The sequence below is a fragment of the Urocitellus parryii genome, chromosome 14 (genome assembly GCF_045843805.1).
Source record: "Urocitellus parryii isolate mUroPar1 chromosome 14, mUroPar1.hap1, whole genome shotgun sequence".
Lineage (NCBI taxonomy): Eukaryota > Metazoa > Chordata > Mammalia > Rodentia > Sciuridae > Urocitellus > Urocitellus parryii.
The window spans coordinates 51,640,021-51,666,311 of NC_135544.1; the positions used below are offsets into that span (position 1 = coordinate 51,640,021).

Sequence of the window (26,291 nt, forward strand, 5' to 3'; positions counted from 1 at the left end):
TTATATAACCTACACATATTCTCCTGTATACTCTGAATCCTCCCCACATGACTTGTAATGCCTAATACATTATACATGTTGCTTAAAGAGTTGTCATGATGTATTGTTTAGGGAATAATGACAATAGTCCGTACATCTTCAGTGCAGACATTTTTTTTTCATAGCATTTTTGACCCAAGATTGGTTGAATCTGCAGGTGCAGAATCCTAGGATAGAGAGAGATGCCGGAATTTGGTTGGAAGTGAGGTTTTCCTGTCTCTCTGTGCTGACTGTGTGCCAGGAACTGTTCTTTTTCATTTAATCTTAGCAATGCTACCGAGAAGTGGAGGTCTAGTTTCAAGCTGAGGAAACTGGAGAAAAGTCACAGAACCAGTAAGTGGCAGATCCAGGCCTCGGGTGCCAGGTCTGCCCTCCTGGAAAGTGCCCTCTCACGTGCCTCTTTCCTGACTTTGGATTCAAGCCCCAGTTCCACCTCTGTTTTCCTGGGGTGCAGGGTAAGCTGTATCCCTGTGGGCACCTGGCCCTGTTCTGCCTGGTCATGGCCTAGACACAGCTAAAGAGAACTATGCTTTGCTCCTAGCCCCCAGCCCACCATGTACAAGAGTGAGTGTGGGCAGCACCCTGGGGTGACACAGTAGTGAGTGCCACCCTCAAGTCCCTGAAAAGGGCTCAGACCTTGTTGGCACCAGGAGGTCTCTATCATCTGAATATTTGGGGGACCCCCACCAACTGGCTAGCTCTCCCTGGCGAAACACTCTGGTCTCGGCTTTTGCTACCAATGGAAGAGAGGAAACCCAACTCCTCCCCCACAGGCTTCCTCCCTGGCCGGCCCCACCTGAGCCCCAGCCGGGCCACAGATCTGAGCTGGGCAGCATTGGCTTGTTCCGATGGCATTAGAAAGCTGTCTTCACCTGCGGCTACCAAAGTCCCTCTCCTGCTTTTGAGGAGGCCCTCTGAGGCCACTTTGAACATGGCCCCCAGTAATCGTCACGTGTTTGAACTGCTCCCTGCTCTTGCCATCCCCACAGCTGTGGGTTTCTCTTTTTAACTGAGAGGAGGGAAAGGATTTGAAGGCCAGGAGTTGTCCCAGGTGGTTAGGGTTAGGGTCACAGCGAGGGGGTGGCAGGAGGGTATGAAGCCTCCTGAGCTTCTCTCTGTAAGCCTCTCTGTTGTTTTTGGGTTAGTCCCTGGGACTCAGTGGCCAGTTGGGCCTCTATGTGCTCTGGGATAAAGGGAAGAATTTCTGGTGGTACTTCTGGGGCTGAGCTGGGAGGGATTGGAGGGAGCCAATGGCACAGAGCCAGGGCTCCCGGAGTGCAGCAAGCCTCGGAGGTTACAGGCCCATGTCTGCAGTCTGCCGAGGAGATGGAGACCTGAGGGGAGTGGGCCTCAGTCACACTGCCTGCTCCTGAGGAGCCTTTGGGACTGCCCAGGGCTGCTCCATGACAGCTGTCCCCCGGGGTCTGCACCACAGACTGTGGCAGCTCTGGTCCTCCTGGTGGCCAGGCCAGCTCGGCAGGGCTGAGGCACTGCTGACTTGGGGAACAGGATATCCAGGGACCTCGCTCAGAGGTTGAGGCCCCCAGAAGCCTAGGAGCCAAGACTGAGGGCCTTCGTGGTCCCTGAATCAGTAGCTTCCAGTAGCACCTTTCCCCATCTCCACTCACTCTTCCCACAGCCTGTGATGTGATGCTGACACCACACCCATGGCCTCCCATGCAGCCCGGTGGTGCTAGGAAGGAAGTTGTTTACAAAGTGGTTCTCAGTCTGTGTCTGTAATAATCTCAGCATTCCCCAAAGCCCCTTCTGGATTTTGAAGTTCGGAAATTCTCCTGTGTAGCCCGCGAGCCTCTCCGTCTCGGGTTCGCCGCACTGTCTTACTGGGACTGGCTCTCTCTGCTAACCTGTGCAACTGCTGGTCACTCACAGGTTCAAGTTACCCCACGGCCTCAGAGCGTCTGTTCTCCTTTCATTTGCCCACACCCCAGAGGCTTCTGCACCCTTAGCCTCACCACAAGTAGTCAGCCATCCTGACCCCAGACTTCTCTCTCCCTGCCCTGGCTTCTGCGCTGATCTGGGGAGCCATGTATGTACCCTGAAGCTACGAAGCTTACACATCAGGGCCCTGTCCCTGGGGCCAATTACACTGTGTAGTCATCATCTTGATTTTAAAAGCAGGACCTCAAGGTAGGTATTGATTTGAGATGAACTCACTGAGCGGCGATTCTGCTCGTAATGTCGTGACTCAGGAGTTAGAAAGGGCTCTGACAGTTTGGTTAGCTGAACCTTCCAAGCCCACTGTGAGTGCTGGGCCTGCCTTGGTCTAACATAGGGGAAGGGATGCCGAGGCTGAGGGAGACTGAACTGTTGGCGTGGGTTTGTCACTGAAGACCTGCTCAGGCAGAAGGGTCGAGGATGCACACCCTTCACCATGTGGTGATCAGTAAGTTTATAAGGGGCCCCTGCCTCCTTGAAGAGCTCTGTAGTGTCTCTTCTTTGTGGGCCAGGCCCCAGTGGGAAAGGCAGCACCAAACTGGGAAACCTAGCGCAACGGGAGTAACTCAGAGTGGCAGGAAGTGGTGCCAATCAACCACCAAAGACAAGGGGCCATGTTCCCTGCAGGGACAGCAGAGTCTGACTCCTGCAGACCTCTGCTCTGGCAAGTGCATTTGGTGCACCTCCCAGTGATAAGAGAAGCTACTGAATTCTCCCATCACCTGCAGAAGCAGACAAGTTCTAGGTCAAGTGAACAAGTCTAACCTGAATCAGAACAATAGAAAGTCACAGCCCTTAAGTCAATTCCCAGACTTAAGCCCCACTTTACAGACAGAAAACTCCAGAAAGAAGGAGAGGCCAGGTTCCCTTGATAAAGGACCTCGGTGCCCTGCCAAAGCTTATACTGTTGTAGTTTCTCTCAGCCTTCTCCAAAGGGTCCCTTTACCAGGATGACCATGCACTGGGGAGAAGGAAATAACTAGATCTTTTAGGGACTCCTGGGCATTGATTCCAGGAGATCCAAAACATCCCTGTGGCCCTCCAGTCCGAGGGGCTTATGGAGTTTTAACCTAAGTCTGTCTTAAGGGGAATCCAGTGGATCTCAAACTTATTTTCTCAATTCTGGAAAGAACATTGGAGTAGACATACTCAGCAGCTGGCAGGATCCCACACAACCTAGTTCCCCCTTGGCTGGGGAGCCACTAGGACATTGCAAGTTTAGTGGACTGGGTCCAGCTCAGTGTTCCCACTAATCCCCAGCCATGGGCCTGGAGACCTCTTTTGTAAGTGGCTTCCATCTTGGCCAGTCATCCCTCCAATCTCCCCAGAGCCTCCTCTCTGTGTTGCTGGGGCCGGCAAGCCCATCTATCCAGAGTGAATCATGCTGGGGTAGAGGAGGGGGTGGCCCCTGGCTGCTGAAGGCCCGTGGAGGGTCATGGTGGGCCGTGCATTCCTGGGAGCTGATGTCAGATGGAATCGGGGCTGCCCGGGGGAAGGCAAGAGCAGGGCTGGGGCCGCTCCGCATTTGCTGTGGGTGCTTCGCTCTCAATTAGAGCCTAGGACATCTGTTCCTGGAGAGGGTGGTGTTCACTGATGGCTGGAAGCCAGAGGAACTTCCTCAGCCAAGGCCGCCCAGTGTGGTCTGACCAATCCTGGTGCAGCTCCTGTTCCCCTGAGTGTGTCCTCCCGGTCAGCCGATGTGGGGGAGTCCAGGGGAACAAGCTGTGGGTTTCCCTGTGCTGGGGCCTTGCAGGAAGTGGGGAGGGGCGGGCGGTGGTTCTTGGAATGATTAATAATTCTCCTGTGGAGTTCTCCACTCTCTGATGTCACTGTGGCGAGCACACATCCTGAATTTCCCAGGATAGTCTGCATTTCCAAGGTTTGTGTCGTTGCACCCACAGGTGAACTGGAATTGTCACAAGCCCCAGTTTGGGTTAAGGAGAGGATGACGGTGCCTATAGGATTTCCTCTGTGCTCACATCCCATTCGCCCCAAGACAAAGCAGATGCTTTCAGGCCACTTCTGGCCCTTCAACGGTCAGCCTGCCTTCTGTTGGGCAGCTGGCCATGATGCTGTCTGACTTTCTGTGGCATCTTGCAAAGTTCTGCCAACGAGGGTCAAGTGCATAGGCCCCAAAGAGCTGGCAGCATGAGAGGACAGGGTGCTTCTTCCCTCCTCCTTTTCAAATCCCACGATCACTCAAGGCCTAGTAACAAGCCTGCTCTCCCATGAAGTCACCCTCATCTCTCTAGCCACAGGGGTTCCTCCTTCTTGTATCTCACCTGGGCTTTTATATTTATTTATTGAACAGACACTTCCTATGTTTCACATACTGTCTTAAGAGCTTTATAAATTTTGATTAATTTAACTGTCAAAATGCTATAGTTTGTCTCCTCCAGAACTCATGTTGAAATTGAATTGCGATTGGAACAGTTTTAAGAAGTAGGGCCTTTAAGAGATGACTGGTAGCTGGGCATGGTGCTTCACACTTGTAATCCCAGCAAATCAGGAGGCTAGGACAGGAGGGCTGCAAGTTCAAAGCCAGCTGCAGCAATTTAGCAAGACCCTGTCTCAAAATAAAAAAGGAAAAAGGTCCAGGGATGTGGCTCAGTGGTTAAGTGTCCCTGGGTTTAATCCCAGCACCAAAAAAAAAAAAAAAAAAGGCTTATTCCTGAGCACTCTGTGCTTCTGAATGGATTAATGCCACTCTTGTGGGACTGAGTTGGTCATCACGAGACTGGTTTTGTTTTAAAAGTAAGTTTGGTCCAATTTCCTCTGTCTTGTGTGTGCCTGCTTGTTCTACCATGAGGTGACCCAAGGCCCTCCCCCGATGCTGGCAACATGCTCTTAGACTTCTCTCAGTCTCCAGAACCATGAGCTAAACAAACTTCTGTTGTTTATAAATTATCCAGTCTGTGATATTCTGTTAGAGTAGCTGAAAATGGGCTAATACACATCATAGTCTTATTAAGTAGATATTTATTCTACTTCTGCTTTGAACATGAGGAAACTGAGTCATAGTTACATTTTTATTAATCCATATATTACTTATTATTTTGGAAAAAAACCACATTGTCTTATCTTAATCCATATTCTGCCTTAAAAAAAAACGAAAAAGGAACAATTTGCATGTGTAGGAAATACAGACTAAGAAATTTCCTAGGACATGATATGGTGACAGCTTCCACCTCACTGATTTTCCTGGGTGAGGATTTGATAAGAGCAGGGCATTTTTTTTTTTTTTACTACTACTAAGAAAATTGTACTTTTGATGCCACAGATGGGGTCATTTAAGACTGTTCTCACTGGATTACATATTTAGTCTTGACTATCATTGGGAGAGAATTTAGCTGTCAACTTGTACTGATGGTTGACAAAGAGAAATAAAGCCGGTGAATGACAACAGCTTGTGCTTAAATTAACTGAAGAGTTAGGGTTGCCAGTCACTGAGAGTGGGGTCTTGGGGTCAGGGACCTCAACTCCCTAGAAACCTTGTTGCATTTTGTATGGACAGGCTGTGTCATTATCATTTCAGTGCCTGAGTTAGTCCTTGCTCTCTTAGAATGGCAGTAGGCCCTGTGCACCCTCTGGGTCCTGTCCCCAGGTGTCCAGCATAAACCTGGGCTCAGGGGGTGCTGGCAGAACACACTGAGCAGGACCCTGTCTTGGAGGCAGGCTGAGCTCTGGGAGCAGCGGCCGTGTCCATCTTGTTCTGCTTCAAACTAGAATCAGGGCTGTGTGCCACGATGCCCTGGTCACTGTCCTCTCTCCCCTCTGCAGGATGTTTGCCTCTCGGAGGAAGCAGCGCTACTGGCGGTTCTCCATGAACTGCACCGGCACGGAGACCCACATCTCCAGTTGCAAGCTGGGCCCCCATGTGTCTCGGGACCCTGTGAAGAACATCACCTGTGAGAATGGACAGCCAGCTGTGGTCAGTTGTATGCCTGGCCAGGTCTTCAGCCCTGATGGGCCTTCGAGGTTCCGGAAGGCCTACAAACCAGAGGTGAGCATGGGGCTGGAGGTGTGGCCACTTGGCATCCGGCAGGCTTGACCCTTCCTCTGCAAAAGCGAACGTGCCCTATTCTGTCTTCCCTCCATAACCACGAGGGGCAGTTCGCTCTTCTTTTTTCATACATCCACCAAATGGTCCCTGTGATATTTCTGTTCTGGAAACTGCTGGTAGCGGGTGGGTGGGCAAGAAAAGCATGTGGGAAGAGAAAAGGGAGGGGGAAGAGAGAGGCTGACCACTGGTCAGGGCTGCGTCCCTGCCCATCCAACCCGGGTACTTGGTAGTCGTTTACTGCAGCCTGGTGCATCCCGTGTTAGCTGTGGTCAGACCCTGGGTATAAGGGAGTGGAGGGAGGCAGCAGGGAGTCCTTTGTCAGCCAGGTGAGGACGGTGGGCGGAGCATGGGAGCAACAGCCCCTCCCCTCTCTGGGGTAACCTCTCTCCTCACTGCCTCCTGTCCCCTCGGTCCCTCCCCTGGTCCTCCCCTACTTCCCTCCCTGCGGCACCTGCGGAACTGCTCCTAGGAAGAGAAATGAAATCAGGGTGACAGCCAGAAGCCTCCAGGGTGCCTCTCCCAGTCTGGGGAGATGTTTGGACAGAAGAAGAGCCTTAGATGACAGGGGCACAGCACAGGCCGGGCTCTCAGCTCAAGATGTAGGGACTGTTTGGAGTGACTTCCTGCCTCCTTAGCCCCTCAAGGGTTTCAGAGTACACAGACATGACCACACCACCAGACGTGCTTGCAGCCAGGGGACGTGGGCCCTCCTAGGCAACCCTATTTCACAGCCTTCCACAAGCCAAACCAGCCCCCTGCACGCCCCACCTCCCCTGCTGCACAGTCTGATGGCCACGTCCTCTCCCTGGCCTGAGCCAGAGCCTGTGAGCACTCCTCGTGTGTCATCCAGAGTACCAGATCCTACTGTTTTGGAATTCCTCTGCTGTGTGGTTTATAGCAGAGCAATCAAGTTCATACCAAACCAATGGAAAAAGAAAAAAAAGAAAGAAAGAAACAGGATGATTACATCACATTTTCCTTGGTTTCCGGCTTCCCTCCAGGGCCAGCTGACTCTGCCTGGCCACTGCTGGGCTGGGGCTAGGTTATCTGACACTCTGCCTCCATCAAGCTGGGGCCAGGATGCTGGGTTCTGTGGGAGGAGCCCCCTGGCATCCCCCTAGACAGCTTGAGATGAGGGAGCAGGGAGGGGAGATCAAGTTCTACAGAAAACAGCAGTTTTATTGATTATGTTCCATTTTTTTGAGGTGAGAATAAAAGTTCCTAAAGCCACTGGACAATCTGCCCTCATCCCATCCCCCTCCTTTATTTCCCTCTCTCCCTAGTGCCTGGATCAGAGCAATCCTGGGGGTCTGTGAGTTCCCCAGCACCCCATCCTGCCAGGCTAGCTAGGTGCCACCACTGGGAGAGACAGAGTGGCAGCTATGGAGAGCTAGGCCACCCTCAGGTGGCCAAGGGATGTGAATTCTTGAAATCCACCCCTTCCAACCAAGTCTGCCTCATCCCTGCCATGGGTGGGTGGGTTGAAGGGAGTCCTGGGCCAGCTTAGGTCAGGGTGGAACAAGGACTGTGGTCTGACCTGACTAGGATGTCACAGTCGCCCAATAACACAGAGCCGCACAGACTTCTGAGCCTCCCTCAGCACACGTGCACATGCAGAAATGCTAGTAGGTAAGTGTGCACAGCATGCAGACATGCACAGAAACTGGTGCAAAGCAGAATTTGTGAACAGATTGAGGCCAGTGGTTTCCATCTGTGGAACATGACCATTGGCTTCAGGATGCTGGTCCAAGTCCAGAAACCCCAGAAGGGGAGGAAGGCTTCCAGGCCATCCGTGAGCACCAGGACCATTTAAACCATAATGCTCCCACCTCTGCATGCTGGGGGCAGGAGGCTATATCTTCTGAAATCAGGCTGCTTTGGGCTGGGCCTGGAATCAGGGAGCAGCTGGACAGATGTTAGTCTTAACTAGGGAGGCTCCTGTCCCTGAGGCATCTGTGTTCTGAGTCACGGCCTGATTAGGTCTGGCTTTCTGGGTAAAACCTCACTTTCTAGCTCCCGATCTTCCCATTCCTCTCTCTGCTCCTTCCTGCCTCTCGTGGGTGGGCACAGCATACTCTCCACAGGGCAGGCTCCCTGCAGGCCTGGTCTCCAGGGCTGCGCTGTAAGCAAGTGGGGTTGTGAATTTGCAGATTTGGGGGGGTAGGAGCTTCTCTCCATAGCTCTCACACAGGAGGTTCTGCAGTCAAGTGATGGTGGGATCCTGGAGCCATGCCTAGGGTGGGGTGACGATCTCATGAGGGTCCTTGGTGAGATCCCCAGTGGTCCAGGACAGAAGATCTCCTGGGGGGCTGCAGAGGAAGCTGTGCTGAGCTGACTCTGCCGCATGACCCGCTCCCCACCACCCCTCGCAAACACATCTGGCACAGTTTCAGCTCCTAGACTGGGGACCTGGCCTGGCAGAAAGCAGGGGACTGGCGGGGAGCGGGCAGTGACCGCTGGCTGGCCGAACGCGCCTCGGCTTCTGCACTCAGCAGGACGGTGTGTCTCTTCAGCAACCCCTGGTGCGGCTGCGAGGTGGTGCCCAGGTCGGGGAGGGCCGAGTGGAGGTGCTCAAGAACGGAGAATGGGGGACCGTCTGTGACGACAAGTGGGACCTGGTGTCGGCCAGCGTGGTCTGCAGAGAGCTGGGCTTCGGGACTGCCAAAGAGGCCGTCACAGGCTCCCGGCTGGGGCAAGGTAAGGCACAGGGCAGCTGTTGGTGGGGCCTCTCTTCACGGGAAAACATCTCTGTAGCTTGGCCTCAGCTGGGGACCGTGACCTCATCCAGCCCTTCGTGCTTTGCTCCTCCACCGGCAGCTGCTGCTCCATTAGAGAATCGCAAACTTCTCCCCAGACAGTTGGGGCTGAAAGGGATCTTGGAGAGCGTTGAGTCCCCATTTCATGGGTTTGGAAGCTGAGGCCTAGAGAAGGGAGTCAGTCCTCGAAACAAAATAACACTGGCAGCCAGAGAACACTCCAGCCTTGCTCTCCTGCTCCTTACCCTGGGCTCTCTGCTGCCCCTCCAAGAAAGACAGGATTTCCAGGCCTTCCTCCAGGGCAGGGTCTCAGGCTGAGGACCATGCAGGCCACAAATGAACCCACTGTCACCTTACTTTCCACCCTGCTGCAGTCTCACAAACATTGACAGCTGAGAGAGTGAACAGCGTGCCCTTCTCTGACCTCATGAAACACTAATGAGAAAGGGCCTGGTTTTTATTAAGTGTCCTGAACAAACTTTTCATGTGAGCAAAGAACATAAGTACAGAAAGCTTTCGTGGGGGCTGCCTGTTGAGAGCAGTGCTGTCACTTTGAGATGGCAGGACAGGTTGCCTCTGGGCCTCACGAAGACAGCTCATGCTTGCAAGCCCTGGTCCTTCCAAAGGAAGAGTCCTCACCCCAGATCCACCATAAGCCGTGAGTGCACAGCCCTCCCTAGGAGAACTGTGTTTGGGTGAGGAAAGTCATGGTCAGTCATTTCCTGGGATAGTTCCAGCGTACAGGGAGGCTGCTGCAGCCGTGGGCCACTCTGGCTGGGAGGAGGCAGCGAGGAAGGTTCTTGGGCTGTGGATGAGGGGTGGGGTGTCCTACAGTGTGGGGAGAGGATGTTCCCATACCGTCAGATGTGGAGCCATCACCCCACAGGAAGGAATGTGGTGAGGTCATTGGTTGCAGCCTGGAGGAATAATAGTCCCCCCTCACCCGGGGCCTGAGTGCCCCATCCAGTGGCTTCCCAGGGTGAGACTCCAGAGTCCTGGGTTGAACTTCACCTCCAGCTCACTTAAAGAACAAGGAGCTTTCCCAGTTCTAGCAGGGGAGTTCACCTCTCTATGGCCATTTGTTAGTCCTTTCTGTAGGATGCAGTACCCCAGCTACTAGGAGACAACACTTAAGTGATTCCTGAGGCTGGATGGAGGCTCCTGTAGACTAGGGACAGTCTTGGGGTCATAGTTAGCACTGTTAGAGAGGACCTTAAGCCCCAGATTTGCCTCCTTTTACCCCCACCCCAACCCAGACCTGTTCCCATTGGAACTCCCTCTGCCTCTGTCCTTGAACCCATGTGCACATGCTGGGTGTGCGCTGAAGGCTGAAGACCTGGCTGGATGTTAGCAGCACATGTGCCACCTCGTGGCCTCCATTGTTCCCTTTGACAAGTGGTCCTCCTCCCTGGTTCCAGGGAACTCTTCAGGGTCCCCTTGGCGCCTGAGTATTCTCACAGTCCTCTCTACCAATGGACCCCATGTGGGTTTGCCCTTTCCCAAGGCCTACAGGACCAGGGCCACTCACTCCGAGGAATAAACAAGTTCCCAATGACATGAACATTCCATTCACCGCGGGTGGGGGCTGGGTGACATCATGGTTTCACTGCCCAGAGCAGCCAGAGGTTTCCGAGGGCCTGGCGAACTCTAGGAAAAAGAGGCTCCGGGCATTTTTGCTGCTGCCTTTGAGAGAACCAGTGGGTGACTCATCGTCTCCTGCCACATTGGGTGGGCAACTCCAGTAGGCAGAAAGAGAAAAGTACCACATTCAGTGTCACACAGAGCAGGCAGGGTCATCCTTTGGTCCTGGCTCTATGAACCAAGTGACCACACCCACACCCAGGGTGGTGAAAGGGCAGTGCCTCAGAGCTGAGCAATCTGATCCTCATCCTGGCCCAGCTACCTACTTGCTCCATGACCTTGAGGAACCTTCTGGGCCTGGGATTCTTCACCGTAAGGCAAGGTGGCTGGGTGGATGGCGTCTGAGGCTCTGTCTGGATCACGGGATGGATGTTGAGTCTTTGGGGGGCTGCCCTTGGTACTTCAGGACCCCGCAGAGCAGGACTCCAGCTCTCTGTTGACACAGTCACCCTCCACCTGAGACCGAGCACTAGGTGAGGTCTGTGCCTGGCTTTTCTCTCCGTGTCCTTGGAGTCCGTGCCCAATACAAGTGCTCCGGAGATGGTCACATGGTAAACAATGAATGAACGTGTCCCACCGGAATAAGAGGAGTCCTCTGAACAGACACCTGGGGTAGTTCCAACACTCTAGACCAGCACTGTCCAGTAGAAATATAATATGTGTGATTTTGAATTTTCTAATAGTCACGTGACGTTAGTGAAACTAACTTTAAGATTTCCTTTAGCTCAGTATATCCAAAATATTATGATTTCAATGTGTAATCAATATAAAGGCTATTAATGAGATTGCTTGCATTTTCAGTACAAAGTCCTTGAAGTCCAGGGTATAGTTTAGACTTTGCAGCATGTCTGTTTGTACTGGCTACATTTTGGGGGCTCAGCAGCCACACGTGGCCGCTGTCTACTATATGGGCAGGGCAGTGCCAGAGAAGTGGCTTTAAACCTCTTCGGTTCACAGTGAGAGATAATTGGCAGACGTGCCATACCTCCAAAACTGAAGCAGAGGTTTTGTGAAAGAGCTTTACCTTGACAACTTGCAGAGCACCGAAAGTCCCGGTCTGCTCTGTTGTGTTTTCTAAAATCCGATTATAACCGGCTTAGTTGTCTGTTTGACCTCTGACACCACAGAGTCCATGGCATTGCTCCAGGAGGTCATTTGTCGCTCCTTCAAACGTGTGGTCACCCAGGCCAGGGTCTGTGCATGGAGGAGGAGCAGAGCCAGGGTGGAGGAGGAAAGGTACTAGGAAGAGAGGGCTTTCGGGAACAACCCAGAACCCAGAACAAGTAAATGCTGAAGGTCAAGGATGTAGAATGTCAAACCCAAGTCAGGAACAGGAACCAGGGACCCAAAGGTACCCAGCATGCTACAGCTGGTCCCCAGTGCCCAGCATGTCACCACCATCCCCCACGCCATTCCACAAATTACAGAACAGGGAGGGGCAGGGAAGAGGTGGGACACACTGAACCTCCCATCTCTGGGCTCCGCCTCTGATGTGCCATCTTCCAGGGTCTCATTCCTTGATGTCTGGGAGAGTCAATACGTTTACATAGAAATTAAGTCAGAAGGGGACAGACCAATTGCTAGATGGAGTTTAAAGCATGTCAAGCCTTGAGTTAAACATTCTCTTGGCGAGGCCTACACCATGGTCTAGCAACCCTCCACTATCCTCTGAGGGCCGTTTGGGCTGCATCCTGAAGTGGAGAATTCATTTATTCCATCAACTCCTTTAGTTATGGTTTCTGCTCTTAAAGAGCTGGCATCAAGTAAGAGAAATAAGAAATAACCCAAAGATAACTTATACTAAAAATAGTTGATGATATATAAGGAATAGTACTGATGACAGTGCCTGCCATTTCCTGGGTCCCTAGGAACCTGAAGGACTTAGTCCCACCCACTCCTCACGACCTCCAGCCTGCGCCATCAGTGTTATCATTGTCCTTCTACAGAAGAGCACGGCTCAGGAAGGTGTGCCATGTCCCACGGATCCGTGGCTCCCTGGCCTTCCATCCTGAGACTGGATTCGGCCTGGGGCCAGCTGACCAGCTCACTGCCTCCTAAGCCAGAGCTTAAAGGCTGCAGCAGTTTAGACGATGCTGAGGTTTTCATCAAGCTGTGTCAGGGAGGGGGACAGATCTGAAGTGCTACTTGATGTCGTCTTCTGAGATGGGCAGAAAGGAGAAGGCACCCCAGGAGCAGGAGGCAGCTGTAGCATCCCAAGGGAATATGGGGACCTAACCCAGAGAGGGAGCTCCTTCCCAAACAAAACCTTCCGCTCCTTTCCGACCCAGGTTTCCCTCCTGGTTCTCCTGAGAGGGCTTCAGAAGCTCAGCGAGACCATGCCATGGGGCTACTGTCTGGTTTGAATCCTGGATCCCCCACTGGGTCTGTTACTTCATATTTGCTGCTCAGATTCCTCATTTTATGGGATCGCTGTAATGAAGAAATGATGTTTATAAGCGGTGGGTTTAGGATGGGATCCACCCAACCCATAGTGAGTGCTCAGTAGAGATCAGCTGTCATCAGATCCCCATCACCATACTCAGAGTCTGCAGAAAGCCCCTGAGGCCCCTGGGGACCTAGACCCCAGGCTGCTGCCCCTTCCTGTGACCTATAAGTTGTGCTTGCTTCAAGGGCTCTGTTTAGCATCTGTACTGTGTAACACATACCTTTGCACTCTTGAGTCCTTGGGTGCTTTCAACCATTGTCCCCCAAGTGTTTTTATAAATTTATAAAATTCCTGGGAATTGGAAGCATCATTGCTTATGGATTTCCAGAGAAATGGAAACTTGGCTCTTACCTACTGTAGGAGTGGATCCCAGAAGGCAGTTTGTGGCCTCAGTATGCTATAAACACTGTCTATCTCCAGAACCCCCTAACAGGGTCAAGAGAACCTTCTGTGGGCTCTGAAGCACCTGTGGTTTTCTCTGTCTCTATTCTTGACCCCACAAGTCTTTGTGTAACTCCTGCCTCCCCCAGGACTGGGTGCTCTTAGCTCCTCCTTCCTTGAATCTCCAACACCTAGCACAGAGGCCGATGGGTAACAGGTGTTCAGTGAAGTCAACAGCATCTGCAGAGACACCAGGGAGCATTTGCCATATGCCAAGCACTGGTTGGGAACACACAAAGGGAAAGCTAGGGACCCTGCCCTTGTGGGTCCTCCAGCCCAGCAGGGAAGACAGACAGATGTTCAGTAAAGCAGTGTGCTCAGTGAGGGAATCCAAAGTAGACTAGGGTGATGTAGGGGTCAGAAAGGCTTCTCTGGGGAAGTGAAGGATGAGCAAGAGTCAGCTGGTAGCAGTCCAGGCAGAGGGAGCACTCAGCTCCGTTGAGGAGCCTCGAGACCCAGCTGTGGGGAGGACAGCAGGCAGAGCTGGAGCACAAAAGTGAAGCCAGATCACGCAGGACCTCGGAGGCCACTTGAGGACTGTGAATTCTGCCTGCTTCTCCCTCGGTGCATTAAGCCGCCAGCCAGGCATTTTCAGATGGGGAGTGACATGATCCAACATGCATTTAAAGCTCTCCTGGGCTGTTCTGTGGCCAATAGGCTGAAACAAGCCAGAAGGAAGAAGGCTCGCAGGCCACTGTGTCTTTATACATGGGAGATGTTAGGGTCATATTGAGTCACAGTGATGAAAAAAAATGCATCCGGATTTTGAGGAGTGAGCAGGACATGATTGATGGGTTGTCAGGGATTCAGGAGGAGGAGGAGAAGGTCCAAGAGATGACCTTTGGGTTCCAGCAAAAACAGCTCAGTGGTTGGGGGTGCCATTTCCTGGAACAGGGAGGGCTGGCAGAGAAACAGGCGAGGGAAGATCTCAGGAGACTCTTCCCAGAGGTTTGCCCCAGTGGGGAGGAGTGTGCCAGGCTCAAAGGAGGCATGAGGTCATAGGAGAGGCTCATGAAGATGGGAGGTTTGAGATCATTTTAGAGCACTGAGGGACAGGACCCACGTGGGGGGATGGGGAGGATCAGGAGGGCAAAGAGATAGCAGCAGAGCAGGGTCCAAAAAGAGGTGGAGTGTCTGTGAACCCCAGAGCACGTGCCTAGAACTGCACCTGCTGCTGCCTGATGGCCTTGGCAGAGGGGCAGCACCTCTGTGAGCAGAAGGGAACTGGAGAGTGGTCGCCCTGGAATTTCTCTCCCCAGCTGTGGAAGGCTCACTACTGTCATCCCAGTGCTACTAAGAGAAGGGTCCCCACATTGTCACCAAGGGGCACTTGCTGGATATGTCCCATCTGCGCCTCCAGTTCCACTCCCCACTGTTGCCCAGGGTGCCAGGTGCCCAAAGGCACAGCTGGGTTTGGTCAACTCAGAGCACTGACAGGAACCAGAGGAGAGGAGCGCAGGGGGTGTTTATTTCCCTGTAGGGCTCCCATGGGTGCTGTCCCTCCACCAAGGGGACAGCTCTTCTCAGGTGGCTTCTTCCTGTTACTCACAGGGGTACATCCAAGCTCCAATGTTATTAGATCCTGAGTACCGGAACTGCCTTTGTGATTTCTACACTCCATCCATACCTTCATTTTAAAATTCCCTTTTTCTAATCCAGACACCCAATTTGTATGTACCATCTTTCCTGCAAAGACCCTAACTGATTTAGCAGCAGTCAAGGCTTAGGATTCGTAAATGCCTAGAACGCTGTTAGATATCTTCTAGTCCAACTCCTTTATCAATGTAAGAAACACTGTGATTTGGCCAAGATCACACCTCAGGTTAGTAAAGAATTTTTCTTGCTCCTATGGTGGAAGTGAATCCCAAGATAATTACAGTGTTCTTTACAGGGAGAAGAGCTGGGGTCTCTGAGCTGACCACAGGCAGCAGTTAGGAGAGTTTGGAGGATGGGAGAGACAGGTTTTCATCGTCCAGGGCTTTCTCACCAGTTCCAGAGGTTGCCTTCTGATGCTTTCATGGCCCATGTCCCTCTGCCTCACCAGGGATGGGACCCATCCACCTCAATGAGGTCCAGTGCACGGGGACGGAGAAGTCCATCATAGAGTGCAAACTCAACACGGAGGCCCAGGGCTGCAGCCATGAGGAGGACGCTGGCGTGAGATGTAACATCCCTGTCATGGGCTTTCAGAAAAAGGTAGGAGACAGGATGCCCAGAGGGGACTGTGCTACCAAGGCCCCAGAGAGGACAGAGCAGGAGGCCTCACAGGGAAGGATTCTCCAGGGTGAATGAGGGTGCTCGGAGGTGAACTCAGAGAAGGTTCGGGCTCTGCTGCTATCACCATGAACGTCATTGTCACCTAGAATTTGTAAATGTGCCAAATGAGAAAGCATGCATAAGCCCCACCTCCTTAGTGGCAGATGCCCAGTCATTCCCTGCAGGCCACACTCTGCTAGGGGACGGGACTGCAGTCTGATGGCAGTCAGTTCTCCCTGCAAGGCACTTAGTCTGTGGCACACAAATGTGTTCTCCCAGTCTGGTGGCTGGAAGTCCAAGTCAAGGCATTGGCAGGGTGGTTTCTTCTGAGGCCACTGTCCTGGGGCATGCAGATGGCACCTTCCACCCGTGTCTTCACTGGGCCTTTCCTCTGTGCATACACCTACCTCCCTGGTGTCTCTTCACCTTATAAGGACACTAGTCCCTGTTACACGGATACCGAGACCCTCAAATAACTCTCAGACACACATTGCCATTCTAATTAAGCCTTTATTGCTGGCCAGCGGTGGACACTTTGCTCTCTAAAGAATGAGATAGTCAGGGTAGCATGCCCGCCTTCAGTTGCCCTCATATTTAAGCCAAAAAAAATCACAAAAGGGATGTTTGGGGGTTTAGCCAATGTAAGCAAGAAAGTACAGAAGCTGAATTGGGCAGTTAACGGGACAATGCAATGGGTACATTGGTGTTTCCCACAGGACTTTCCAGGTTGGTATAGCAGCAAGCCAACAGAAAAGAAGTGGGTCAAAATGACCCTAGTTGAGTACAAGTTAGAGAATGGTTACTCACGTCTAGACAATCAATCTCAGACAAAATACATTGCCCAAGAAATATAGAAAGCAAAGAGAACAATTTTACATTGTGTAAGAATTGCTATTTTGTGTTGCCAAGTGTGTTATAGTAGGTAACTATTTTTGGGTCCAGAGGTGGGGCTTTCCCACGGGAGAAGCATTTCTTACATGATATGGAGTCTCAGGGTAAAATGGAGTCTGTTTGGTCATTGTCCATATAGCCTGGCCCATAGCATCCCCACGATCTGATGTGACCTTCATTACCTCCTTAAAGAACCCATCTCCAAATACAGTCACATGGTGGGGGGAATGTCAACGGCTTCAAGGTAAGATTTAGGAGGGGACACAATTCAGTGCCTAACAATCACCCCATAGCTGATTCCTTAATTAATCTCAAGTCTTTGGTTTCTACCTATGAAAGGAGAGAGTGGAGAGATGACTCCTAGGTCCCTTCCCTCCAGACCCATTCAGTAGGGAACAGGCCTCTGCAGTAGTGGCTGGGAAGGGCTGCTTACTTGGGACCAGGTGGTCTTGTTATTCAGCCACAGCAGTCTCCATGTCCCCCCTGCAGGGAGAGAAGAGCCGCCGTGGAGGCCCTGGGTAAGCTGACAGGCGGGCTTCCCTGGCAAGCCGATCCACCTGGGCGGTGCCCTTCTCCACCTGCGGCTCCCCCAGCTGTGGGCCTGGCCCTGGTGCGTGGGAGCTGGAATGTCCCCACTTCCTTACATGTTAACATCTGGCTTGTGTTTCCTCACCTCTCACCCCACCACCTCCCAAAATAGGTGTGGGACTGGCTGGGCATAACCCTATCAAAACCCAGTGCAGCCTCCTGCGCTTCCTGCCCTCCTTTAATCCCCTGTAGGATTAACTGAGAACCAAAGGAGCAGGAAAGGTAGTGCCTGGCAGTTGAGAGACTTTGAGGAGGCTTGGCCTTCCTGGCCACCTCATGGGATGGTGGTGGACAGGTGCAGACCCGGGATTCCTGGCTGTCCCTGAGGCCTCCTGTGTGTCACTACCACTGGTGAGGTCAGCCCACCTTCAGCCAGCAAGCCCAGGAGTCACCAGGATGCTGGCGTGTGAGGTGGGGCCCTGGGAGTGGTTAGCTGGGTTCGATGCTGGGTTAACACCAAGCCTAGTGCTCTTGTGTCTGCCAGTCTTCTAAAGAAAGGAGAAGAACCCCTCCCATCAACCTCGGTGTGTAAACCACCTGGATCCTTCCAGAGCAGTCAAACCTGTTCCATGTCAAATGTAGCTTCAGGTCTGGTCATTTTTGGAAGGGCTTTGGGAAGTGCCTTTGGTGACCACATGATTTCCTTGCCCCAGAGTCAATGTGGAAGCCATGCTCTTTGGCCAGAGCCTTTGAAATTTTATTAGGTTTTAGAATCCAGGGTGGGGATACTGCTGCATGGTCAGCCAACTTAGGGGAGGGCAGGCCAGCAGCAGTGGACAAGGGGGGAGACCCTCTGGCACCTCCCAAACACAGTCCAAGAGGCAGTAGTCTTCTCCCGGAGGGTTGGCTGGAGCACACCACCCTCTGGAAGCAGGAAAAGTGAACAGGTTCTTCAGGCACCTAGTCCCCGCCTCTTAACTGACCTTGAGGTGACAAAGGGAAGCCAGTTTTTATGCATCAGTGGCAGGGAAGGGAGCCATCTGCCCCAGATGCAGTCAGGAAGGCAGGACACAGTCTGGAAAGAACTAAAAAACAGTAACCCAGTGGAAAGTCGTTTGGCCTTGTATCCTCCCCCTGGGCTGCCATTCCAGAAACATGAGAGCTAAGCTTGGTCTACTGGAGGCTCCACCCCCGTGCCCTTCACCTCCCCAACATGCTGGCCGCAAGGGGTGGAGGTGGGAGCCTGGAACCAGGCTCAGAGGAAAGGAAGGCACCCCCAGACCCCAACACAGGCTCCTAAAGTTCAGGCCTTGGTTTTGCAGAGGGCTTGTCCTAAAGGAAGGGATGGGGTTAGACCTCTAAAAGTCTGCCTGAGATGTCCCATCTAAGCACTGTGCCTGTCACATATTACTTACTCAGTACCTCTTGGGTGAATGACTGGATCTGGAATTACCAGCACAGTTCAGTGTACAGGGCCCAGGACGCTGGGTGGGGACCTCACTGTAAAGCTGTGTTGGGCACAATGCCACCACAGGGAAGGTCTTGAGGATGCTGCTATTGGGTGGGGTGGGGGGTGTTTGTTTTGCAGGGCTGACGGTCAAACCCAGGGCCTTGCACACGCTAGGCAAGTGCTCCACCACTGAGCTATACCCCAAGCCCAGCCAGAGGACGCTGCCAAATCCCAGCGTGGCCCAGGCAGGACCCCCTGGCTTTGGGAAGCTGGGGTTATGGGGAAGCTCCCTTTTGTCCTGGTGACCATGCCTTCTTTGTTTCCACAGCTGCGCCTCAATGGGGGCCGCAATCCCTATGAGGGCCGAGTGGAGGTGCTGACAGAGAGAAACGGGTCCCTCGTGTGGGGGACGGTGTGTGGCGAGAACTGGGGCATCGTGGAGGCCATGGTGGTCTGCCGGCAGCTGGGCCTGGGGTTCGCCAGCAATGCCTTCCAGGTGAGAAGCCTGGGCGCAGGCCCTGCCCACCCTCCACCCAGCCTGACCTTCCCCATTGTCCACCAGCACCCCTCTTCCCGGAACCTTCCTAGCCACGAGGCAGGTAGAGCCAAGCACTACACCTGCAGGCAGGAGGCCTCGTTCAGGCCACAGCTCTGTCCCCTGCCCCTCTGAGCCTGGGCAGGTGTCTCCCTCCCTCTGGCATGTTTCCAGCTGCAGAAGAGGGACTCGGCTCTGTTGAAGCCACTCTGTTTCTACACTGGATTGTCCCTGGGCTGAGGGCCGAGCCTTGGGGGATTTGCCTTTTGCAGAGGGAAGAAATTCAGTCTTTTGGGTCCTGGAGACCACTGGGGCCAAGGCTAACACCCCGAACACCTTACCATCCCTTGGAAGCTCCCTCTGGCTAGAGTGTGTCCCGGCTCTCCACACCTCACACATCCTCCCCAGAGACCTAGTACACCTCTAAACAGTGTCCAGAGCCCTTGTCTTGTCAGCTGTCCCTTCTTCCCAGGCCCCTTCTGTAAAGACAGGTTGGCTTGGCTGGGCCACTGAGCCCTGGCCTGATGTTCCCTCTGTCCCACCCTGTCAGAAGGAGCACAGGACCAAGATGCTGTGGGTCTGCTCCCAGCTCCATTCCACCAGTAGCTGCAGGACTGTCTGGGGCCAAAGCAGCCACCCTCTGCCTGTTGTCCTCCCTGTGACATGGAAATAAGAATCCCAAGCCCTCAGTGTCCTGGTGCTAAAAACTCTCATTAGGCAGGAAAGTTCTTTGAGACCCATCTTGCTCAGCTCCTGGTCCTAAGCCACCCTGCTTGGGGCCTAAGGAAGGCATTTCACAGGAGGGGAGAGGAGAGCGGGCAGGGAAGGAGAGGAACTCAGCGTCTTTGTGGAGCCTGTCTTCCACAGGCCACCAGGCCCAGGTTGCTCCCTGGGAGTTGCTGAGCCCTGAACAGAGGCTTCGGGTTCTCTTTCCTGAGGCTCTTTGTTTCAGCCTCCAGGAGGGACAGGCCAGTGACACATCCTCAGAGCTCAGCTTCCCAGGGCAACCTGGTGTTTCTGCTAACACTGTTTATGACCAGCTGGGCTCACTCTGATTCTCCAGGGAGAGCGGAAAAACAGCCACATTTCAACAGAGCCCTCTCCAGCTGTTTTTGTTCTCTGTCAGCTCAGGCCTGAGACACCTGGGCCTCAGCAGGGGTCACAGAACGGGCCTAGACCGAACATCAGTCCCAAACCTGCCTCCAATGAAAGCCCCATCTCTTCTTGAAACCCATTTTTTCATCTGGAGGATAAGGAGGGTATTGATCAGGTTCTTTAGAGGAATACAACCAAGAGGGTGTGTGAATGTACAGTGATCCCATCCTTCAGTAGCTGTGGGGGATGGGTTCCAGCACGCTTCTCATATACGAAGCCCAAGGATGATCTAGCCCCTTATGTAAAATGGCATAGTATTTGCACATAATCTACACACATCCTCCCATTTACTGTAAATAATCTCTAGGTTATTTGTAATACCCAATGCAATGTGAATGCTATGTAAATAGTTTTATATTGTATCATTTAGGGAATAATAGCAAGAAAAATCTGTACATGCTCAATACACATACAATCAAAAAAAATTTTTTTCTATATGTGGTGGGCTGAATCTATGCACACAGAACCCATGGATACAAAGGGTTAAAACTACATATATGCAAGGAGGGGGGATGTTGAGATTTTTAATTCGCTGCAAGTCCAAATTCTGCAGGGCAGGCTGACAGGCTGTAGACTCAGGGAAGAGTTGATGGAGCTCAAGTCCAAAAGCATTCTATAGGCAGAAATTCCCTGTTCTTGGAGGGATCTCAGTCATTTTTTCTCTTAAGGCCTTCAAGTGATGGGATGAGGCCCATCCACATCATGGAGGGTACTCTGCTTCTCAAGTCAACTGATTGAAATATTAGTCTTATCTCAAAACTATGTCACAGAAAACATCTAGAATAGTGTTTGACCAAATGTCCAGGTACTGTGGCTTGTACATTGACACATACAATTAACCCTAGAGATCTCAAGAACACAGGGACCTAGATCCTCATCCCAGCTCTGCACCTGACTTTACTCCCCGCAATTTCTCACTTTTCTCTACTGGAAACTTCTCTGAAGTGGGAGAATATGTCCCAACAGTGTTTTGGAGCCCCATAGATGGAAGGGGCCCAATAAATCTCAGTTTCACAAACCTGGCGGCTGGCTCCTCGGCCTCTATGCAGAACTGCTCTATTAAGTGCTTTCCCCAGAATGAAATCCAGAAGCTAGACTTCATAGACTTCTAAATAATGACTGACATATACAAATGGTTTCTTCTCTCCTGCAATTCTGATCGATTGGTCGGGTCTTCCTGGAGCCCTGTGTTGAGGAGGATTCTGAGCTCCCATTCAGGATTAAAGGAGAGTGCTTCTGTTGATTGGCAATGTCTGTCATGGCTCAGGACAGGGAGAGAGGACAGATGACTTGGAGGTGCCAGCCATTCCTGACCTGCAACACTGAGCAGCCATTTGATCTCAAACTCAGCTCTACTTTCCCAAGGGGGGGTAAGGAAGATTCCCAGTGATAGGGTCGGGAAACTTGGATTCTCACTCATTCTGCCACCAACTAAGTGCATGGCTGGGGTGAGTGAGTCCTTGCCCCTCAGCCATCTCCATCTGAAAAATGGGATCATAAAACCATGGGATTTTTGTGAGGCTGTCAGTTGACAGAATATGAGAGAGTGACGATTCAAGGTGACATTCTGGCCATTTCTTTTGACTCATTCAGGAGACCTGGTATTGGCACGGGAATGTCTACACCAACAAAGTGGTCATGAGCGGAGTGAAGTGTTCGGGAACGGAGCTGTCCCTGGCTCACTGCCGCCACGATGAGGACGTGGTCTGCCCCCAGGGTGGGGTACAGTATGGGGCCGGAGTCGCCTGCTCAGAAAGTAAGAGCTCCCGGGGGCCGCCTCCCTCCCTTGCCACCCCAGCAGGCTGAGGGGAGGAGGAAGGCAGAAGGAACTTGGTTAAGTGAGAAGAGCTGGGGGAGAGAGATGAGCCATTAACAGGGTGGTGAGTAGGCAGGGAGGGTGTGGCTGGGGGAGGTCTCTGCTTCCTGGGCTCCAGCCTGGGCTGCAGTCACAGGACCTTGCTGATGATGCAGGGGAGACAAAAGCCGGTGGCAGGCTTGGGAGCCTGGGAGCCCCAGGCTCAAGTCACAGGGCCACCAGTGACTATTTCAGTGAGCAAGGGCAAATTATGGGACCAAGGGCTCCTTTTTCATGCCAGTTAAATGAGGAAGATGATATGTTCCTTGGAGGCTCGGAAAGCAGGTGGGGCCATGATAGGACACAGCACAAGGACACATGCATCCGCTTCCCTGCCCCCACCTGCTCTGTACATCATTTCCTGTTTTAAGACCCTGGAGGCAACTTCGTCACCTATTACAGCCTGGGAGTTCTAGAGACGGGGCATTTCAGGGGAAGCCCAGCCAGGATTTACAATGTCCCCCTCACAGAGGCTTCTTCCATGCAGGGAGGACCAGCAGGGCAGCCTGGTGGGTGGTTGTCCTCCCCAACCCAAACCTGGCTCTCCCCGTGTGACCTGGAGAGCCTCGCTGAGCCATCTCTGTTGCAAAGCCAGGACACTGACCAGGGAACTCAGAGCAGACCCTGCCTTGTTAGCTGACACTGGCTGACCGCACCACCGGAATGGACACCTGCAGTTGTCTCTAGCAACTGGAGATCAAATGCCATGACGCATATGTTCAACTGCGTCATCATATGTGAACACGATGCACTGTCCTCTAACCATCTCTGAGGACAAGGGGTGTTTTAGGTAGCCTTTTCACTGCTGTGATCCAAAGACCTGACGAGAAAAATTCTAGAGGAGGAGAAGTTTGTTTGGCATGCAGGGTTTCAGAGGTCTCATTCCAGAGCCAGCGGGCTCCATTCCCTGGGGCTTGAGGCAAGACAGACATCTTGGTGGAAGAGCCTGGTAGAGGAAACAGCTCAGGCCAGAGACCCCTCCAGCCACACCCTCCCTGCCTACAGTCACCACCCAGTTAATTCCTATCAGTGATTAATGCACTGATTAGATTGAAACTCCCAGAGCCCAACCATTTCACCTCTAAGCCTTCTTGCATTGTCTCACAGTGAGCTTTTGGGAGTCACCTCATATCTAAACCGTAACAAGGAATCTGAGTACACCGACCTCAGTCAGCACACCCCAGCCCCTGTAATCAGGACTCACAGCCCTGATGCAAGCTCCTCTGATCGGCTCACCAGCTATCACATCGTCAGAGAGGAGAGATGGCGAGGTCACCACTACTAGCCCAAGAAGAGCAGAGGGGCTTTCTCTTTATTCACCAATTTATTTATATTTTCAATGTTCCATCCTCTCCAAAAAGGAAATTAATATAAACCTAAATAAAATTCAAGATAGCATAACATGAAAACAGGTGGAAGGAAGGTCTGTACCACAAAAATGGAGCTTGGAGAGAGGTTAATTAAAAATGTCTGTACCACAGAGTTCTATGCACTTACTATGGGGAGGTCATTAATATCACAGTGAGCTTCCTAGCAGCCAAAGGAAAGAGGGAAACCTCCTCATTAATGCAACTTATAGTGCCCATGAGGCGGAAGCAAATTTCTGAGTCAAGAGAAGTCCACTAGTCTGGATTCTGACATCAAAGGGAATTTCTCTGTATGGGGATTGAGAGTTGAGAGATGAACAATACCTTAACATCCTCATAGCAGAAATGAGTTGTAGGGGGCCATTGCTACGAGTGACCCCCAGCAGAGGCTGAACGCATTACTCGATTGTTTCTCCAAGGGGGTAGGGACAGTAGCCATGTGGTCCAGGAACACAGCTCTCAGCTGGTTTGGCTAAATGCATGTTAGAGTAGTTGGGGAAAGGAATTTCCAAAGCACCAATGTATATATCTAAAAATATGTAAGATAGGTAAGGTTACGAATTAAATATTATGTAGCCACGAAATAAATGTCATAATGGATATTTATCAACAGTGGAAGTGTATTTTAAGGGTACAGTATTAGCAGACTATAGATCTACATCATGCCCAGAAGAATCAGACCCAGGGGTGGGCAGTGTTCTCTCTCCCCATCATTAAAGTAACTTAAGGAACCCTCCTGTGCCCACCGCCCACATCAACACCTGCCCACCTGCCCTGATAAGCCCAGGGGTGTCAAAAAGGACGCTCAGCAAAGGGAAAGAGTAACTGGGGGTCATGTTCAATGAGGAGGGTAACATTGAGCCCTTGAGCTGTTCCAGGAGATGGCAGTGGCGGGGACCAGAAGTGAAACCCTGGGTAGGGGTTCCTCACCCTTGACCACTGTGTGCGCCCCCAGCGGCCCCTGACCTGGTTCTCAATGCCGAGATGGTCCAGCAGACCGCCTACCTGGAGGACCGGCCCATGTTCATGCTGCAGTGCGCCATGGAGGAGAACTGCCTCTCGGCCTCGGCCGCCCAGACCAACCCCACGACGGGCTACCGCCGCCTGCTGCGCTTCTCCTCCCAGATCCACAACAACGGCCAGTCCGACTTCCGCCCCAAGAACGGCCGCCACGCCTGGATCTGGCACGACTGCCACAGGTGGGCCCTCCCTCCCATCATCACCCACCTGCCCCAGTCTGCTGCGTCCTGCAGGACCCAGAATGGCCAGGGTCACTAGAGGGGGAAGTGACCACCAGGCTGGCCCTCCGCGTTCACAGAAGCTGTTCTCCACTCCCAGTCCCTGCCCCTGAGCCTAGCCCCTGCTGCCTGTGCCCAGCTCCTCTAGCACTGGGCCACACACTTGAGTGCCACCCCGTCCATGGGCCTTCCATGGATGGTTTTCACGTGCATACACACAGTGTGAACTCTGCGCAGTACTTTAGGGTTCTGCACTTGCTGGATGCCAAGTTCATGTGGAAGGGTATTTCATGCACTGATATCTGCTCTAAATATCTTGAGATAGTGGACGTGGAAAGAGAATGGGGCCCAGGGTCAGGAGAGCTGCTCCCCAGCTGGCTCTCCAGCCCGCTGCAGGATGTTAGACAGCCTGGGGCACATCACCTGGCTTGCCAGTCTGTTGATATGATCCCAGGGCTATAAATCCTGGGCCAGAACCAAAGAACACAGTGAAATTCTAAAGCCAGCCCTAGCTGGGGCCTACTGCAGCCACCTGACTTGCCCTCCTTCCTCTGTCCTTCTTTTTTTCCTTTCCTCTTCTTTTGTTCCTTGACGCGTATCTAATCAAGACCCACTGTCCCTGCTTGGTCACACTGTGTGCGCAGACCTGACTGGGCAGGGTAGGAAGACAGAAGTCAGCACAGTTGGAAGAGAAGGGAGGGGGCCTCTATTAGTCACAGAGCAGGAATTCCCCCCAGAGTCTCCAGATTTCCTCTGGTAATTCCCCCATTCTATGCTCGGGTATAAAACAGAGCCTTTGCAGAGATCCCTGCCTCTCAAAGTGAGGCCCTTCCGCCAGTGTCTCAGCCACCACCTGAGAGCCTGAACGCAGGGTGCATTGCAGACCATGAATGCGAACCTGAGTTTTAACAGGACTCCCAGGTGACTGCACATCAGAGCCTGGGAAGCCCTGGTCTGGATGAACTGCGGGGCTTCCTTCTGCTCTGCGATGCTGCCGTCACAAGCAGAAGTGCTCACGTGTGTTGGCTCTTCTAAGTGCCAGGCCATTGGATCCCTGTTTTCCTAGGTAAGGCATGGAGCCTCAGTGTCATGGAACTTTCCCAAGATAACAGGGAGTTGCTGAGCAGGGTCCCTGCCAGGGCCTTCTGTCTCCAGAGCCCAGATTCTTCACCTCGGCTGCGTCTTCTTCAGAAACTTATCTTTAGCTTCAGGAGTGTGGCCTAATCCCACTCAAGTCAGTGTGGTGATAGAGTTGTTTGACCTATTTCAAAAGAAAGGACTATGGTGGCATTGGGGGGCGCTGATTTTCCTTTACAATGATTGTCTTGTTGTTTCGAGAGTCCTAATGAGCTGAAGAATTTCTGATCTTTATATAGAAGCGTGTCAGTCTTCTTCAAAGTGCAAGTCGAATAGAATTCAAGTCGTGGTGACATTGGTACCTGGTTTCCTTCAGACAGTACGTGGTCAGCCGGGGACCAGTGGGGCTGTCGCTGCCCATGGGTCTGTAAGTGGAAGGTAATTGCATCCCAGCCCTGCATATGGCGGCCCACCCAAAGATTACAGGGTAGGACTCTCCAAGTGCCATATGGAATCAGTCTCTCCTCTAGAAATAGTCACATGGTGACATCATGGAAGTGTTCTGATCTGGAGCCCGAGGGAACCCTGACTTTGTGG

At 52.5% G+C, this 26,291-nt stretch overlaps 1 protein-coding gene across 3 annotated transcripts in view; it reads left to right on the plus strand.

Annotated features, from left to right (window-relative positions):
• Positions 1 to 26,291, plus strand: part of Loxl2 (lysyl oxidase like 2) — an 85,526-nt gene that overhangs the window by 49,888 nt on the left and 9,347 nt on the right. The window contains exons 5-10 of one of the 3 annotated variants that reach the window (XM_026397541.2): positions 5,776 to 5,998; positions 8,551 to 8,755; positions 15,387 to 15,538; positions 18,796 to 18,963; positions 21,751 to 21,913; positions 24,335 to 24,578. In XM_026397541.2, coding sequence (XP_026253326.2) covers positions 5,776 to 5,998; positions 8,551 to 8,755; positions 15,387 to 15,538; positions 18,796 to 18,963; positions 21,751 to 21,913; positions 24,335 to 24,578 — 1,155 coding nt within the window. The remainder of the gene's footprint in view (positions 1 to 5,775; positions 5,999 to 8,550; positions 8,756 to 15,386; positions 15,539 to 18,795; positions 18,964 to 21,750; positions 21,914 to 24,334; positions 24,579 to 26,291) is intronic. The other 2 variants (XM_026397542.2, XM_026397543.2) reach the window with 2 other exon arrangements.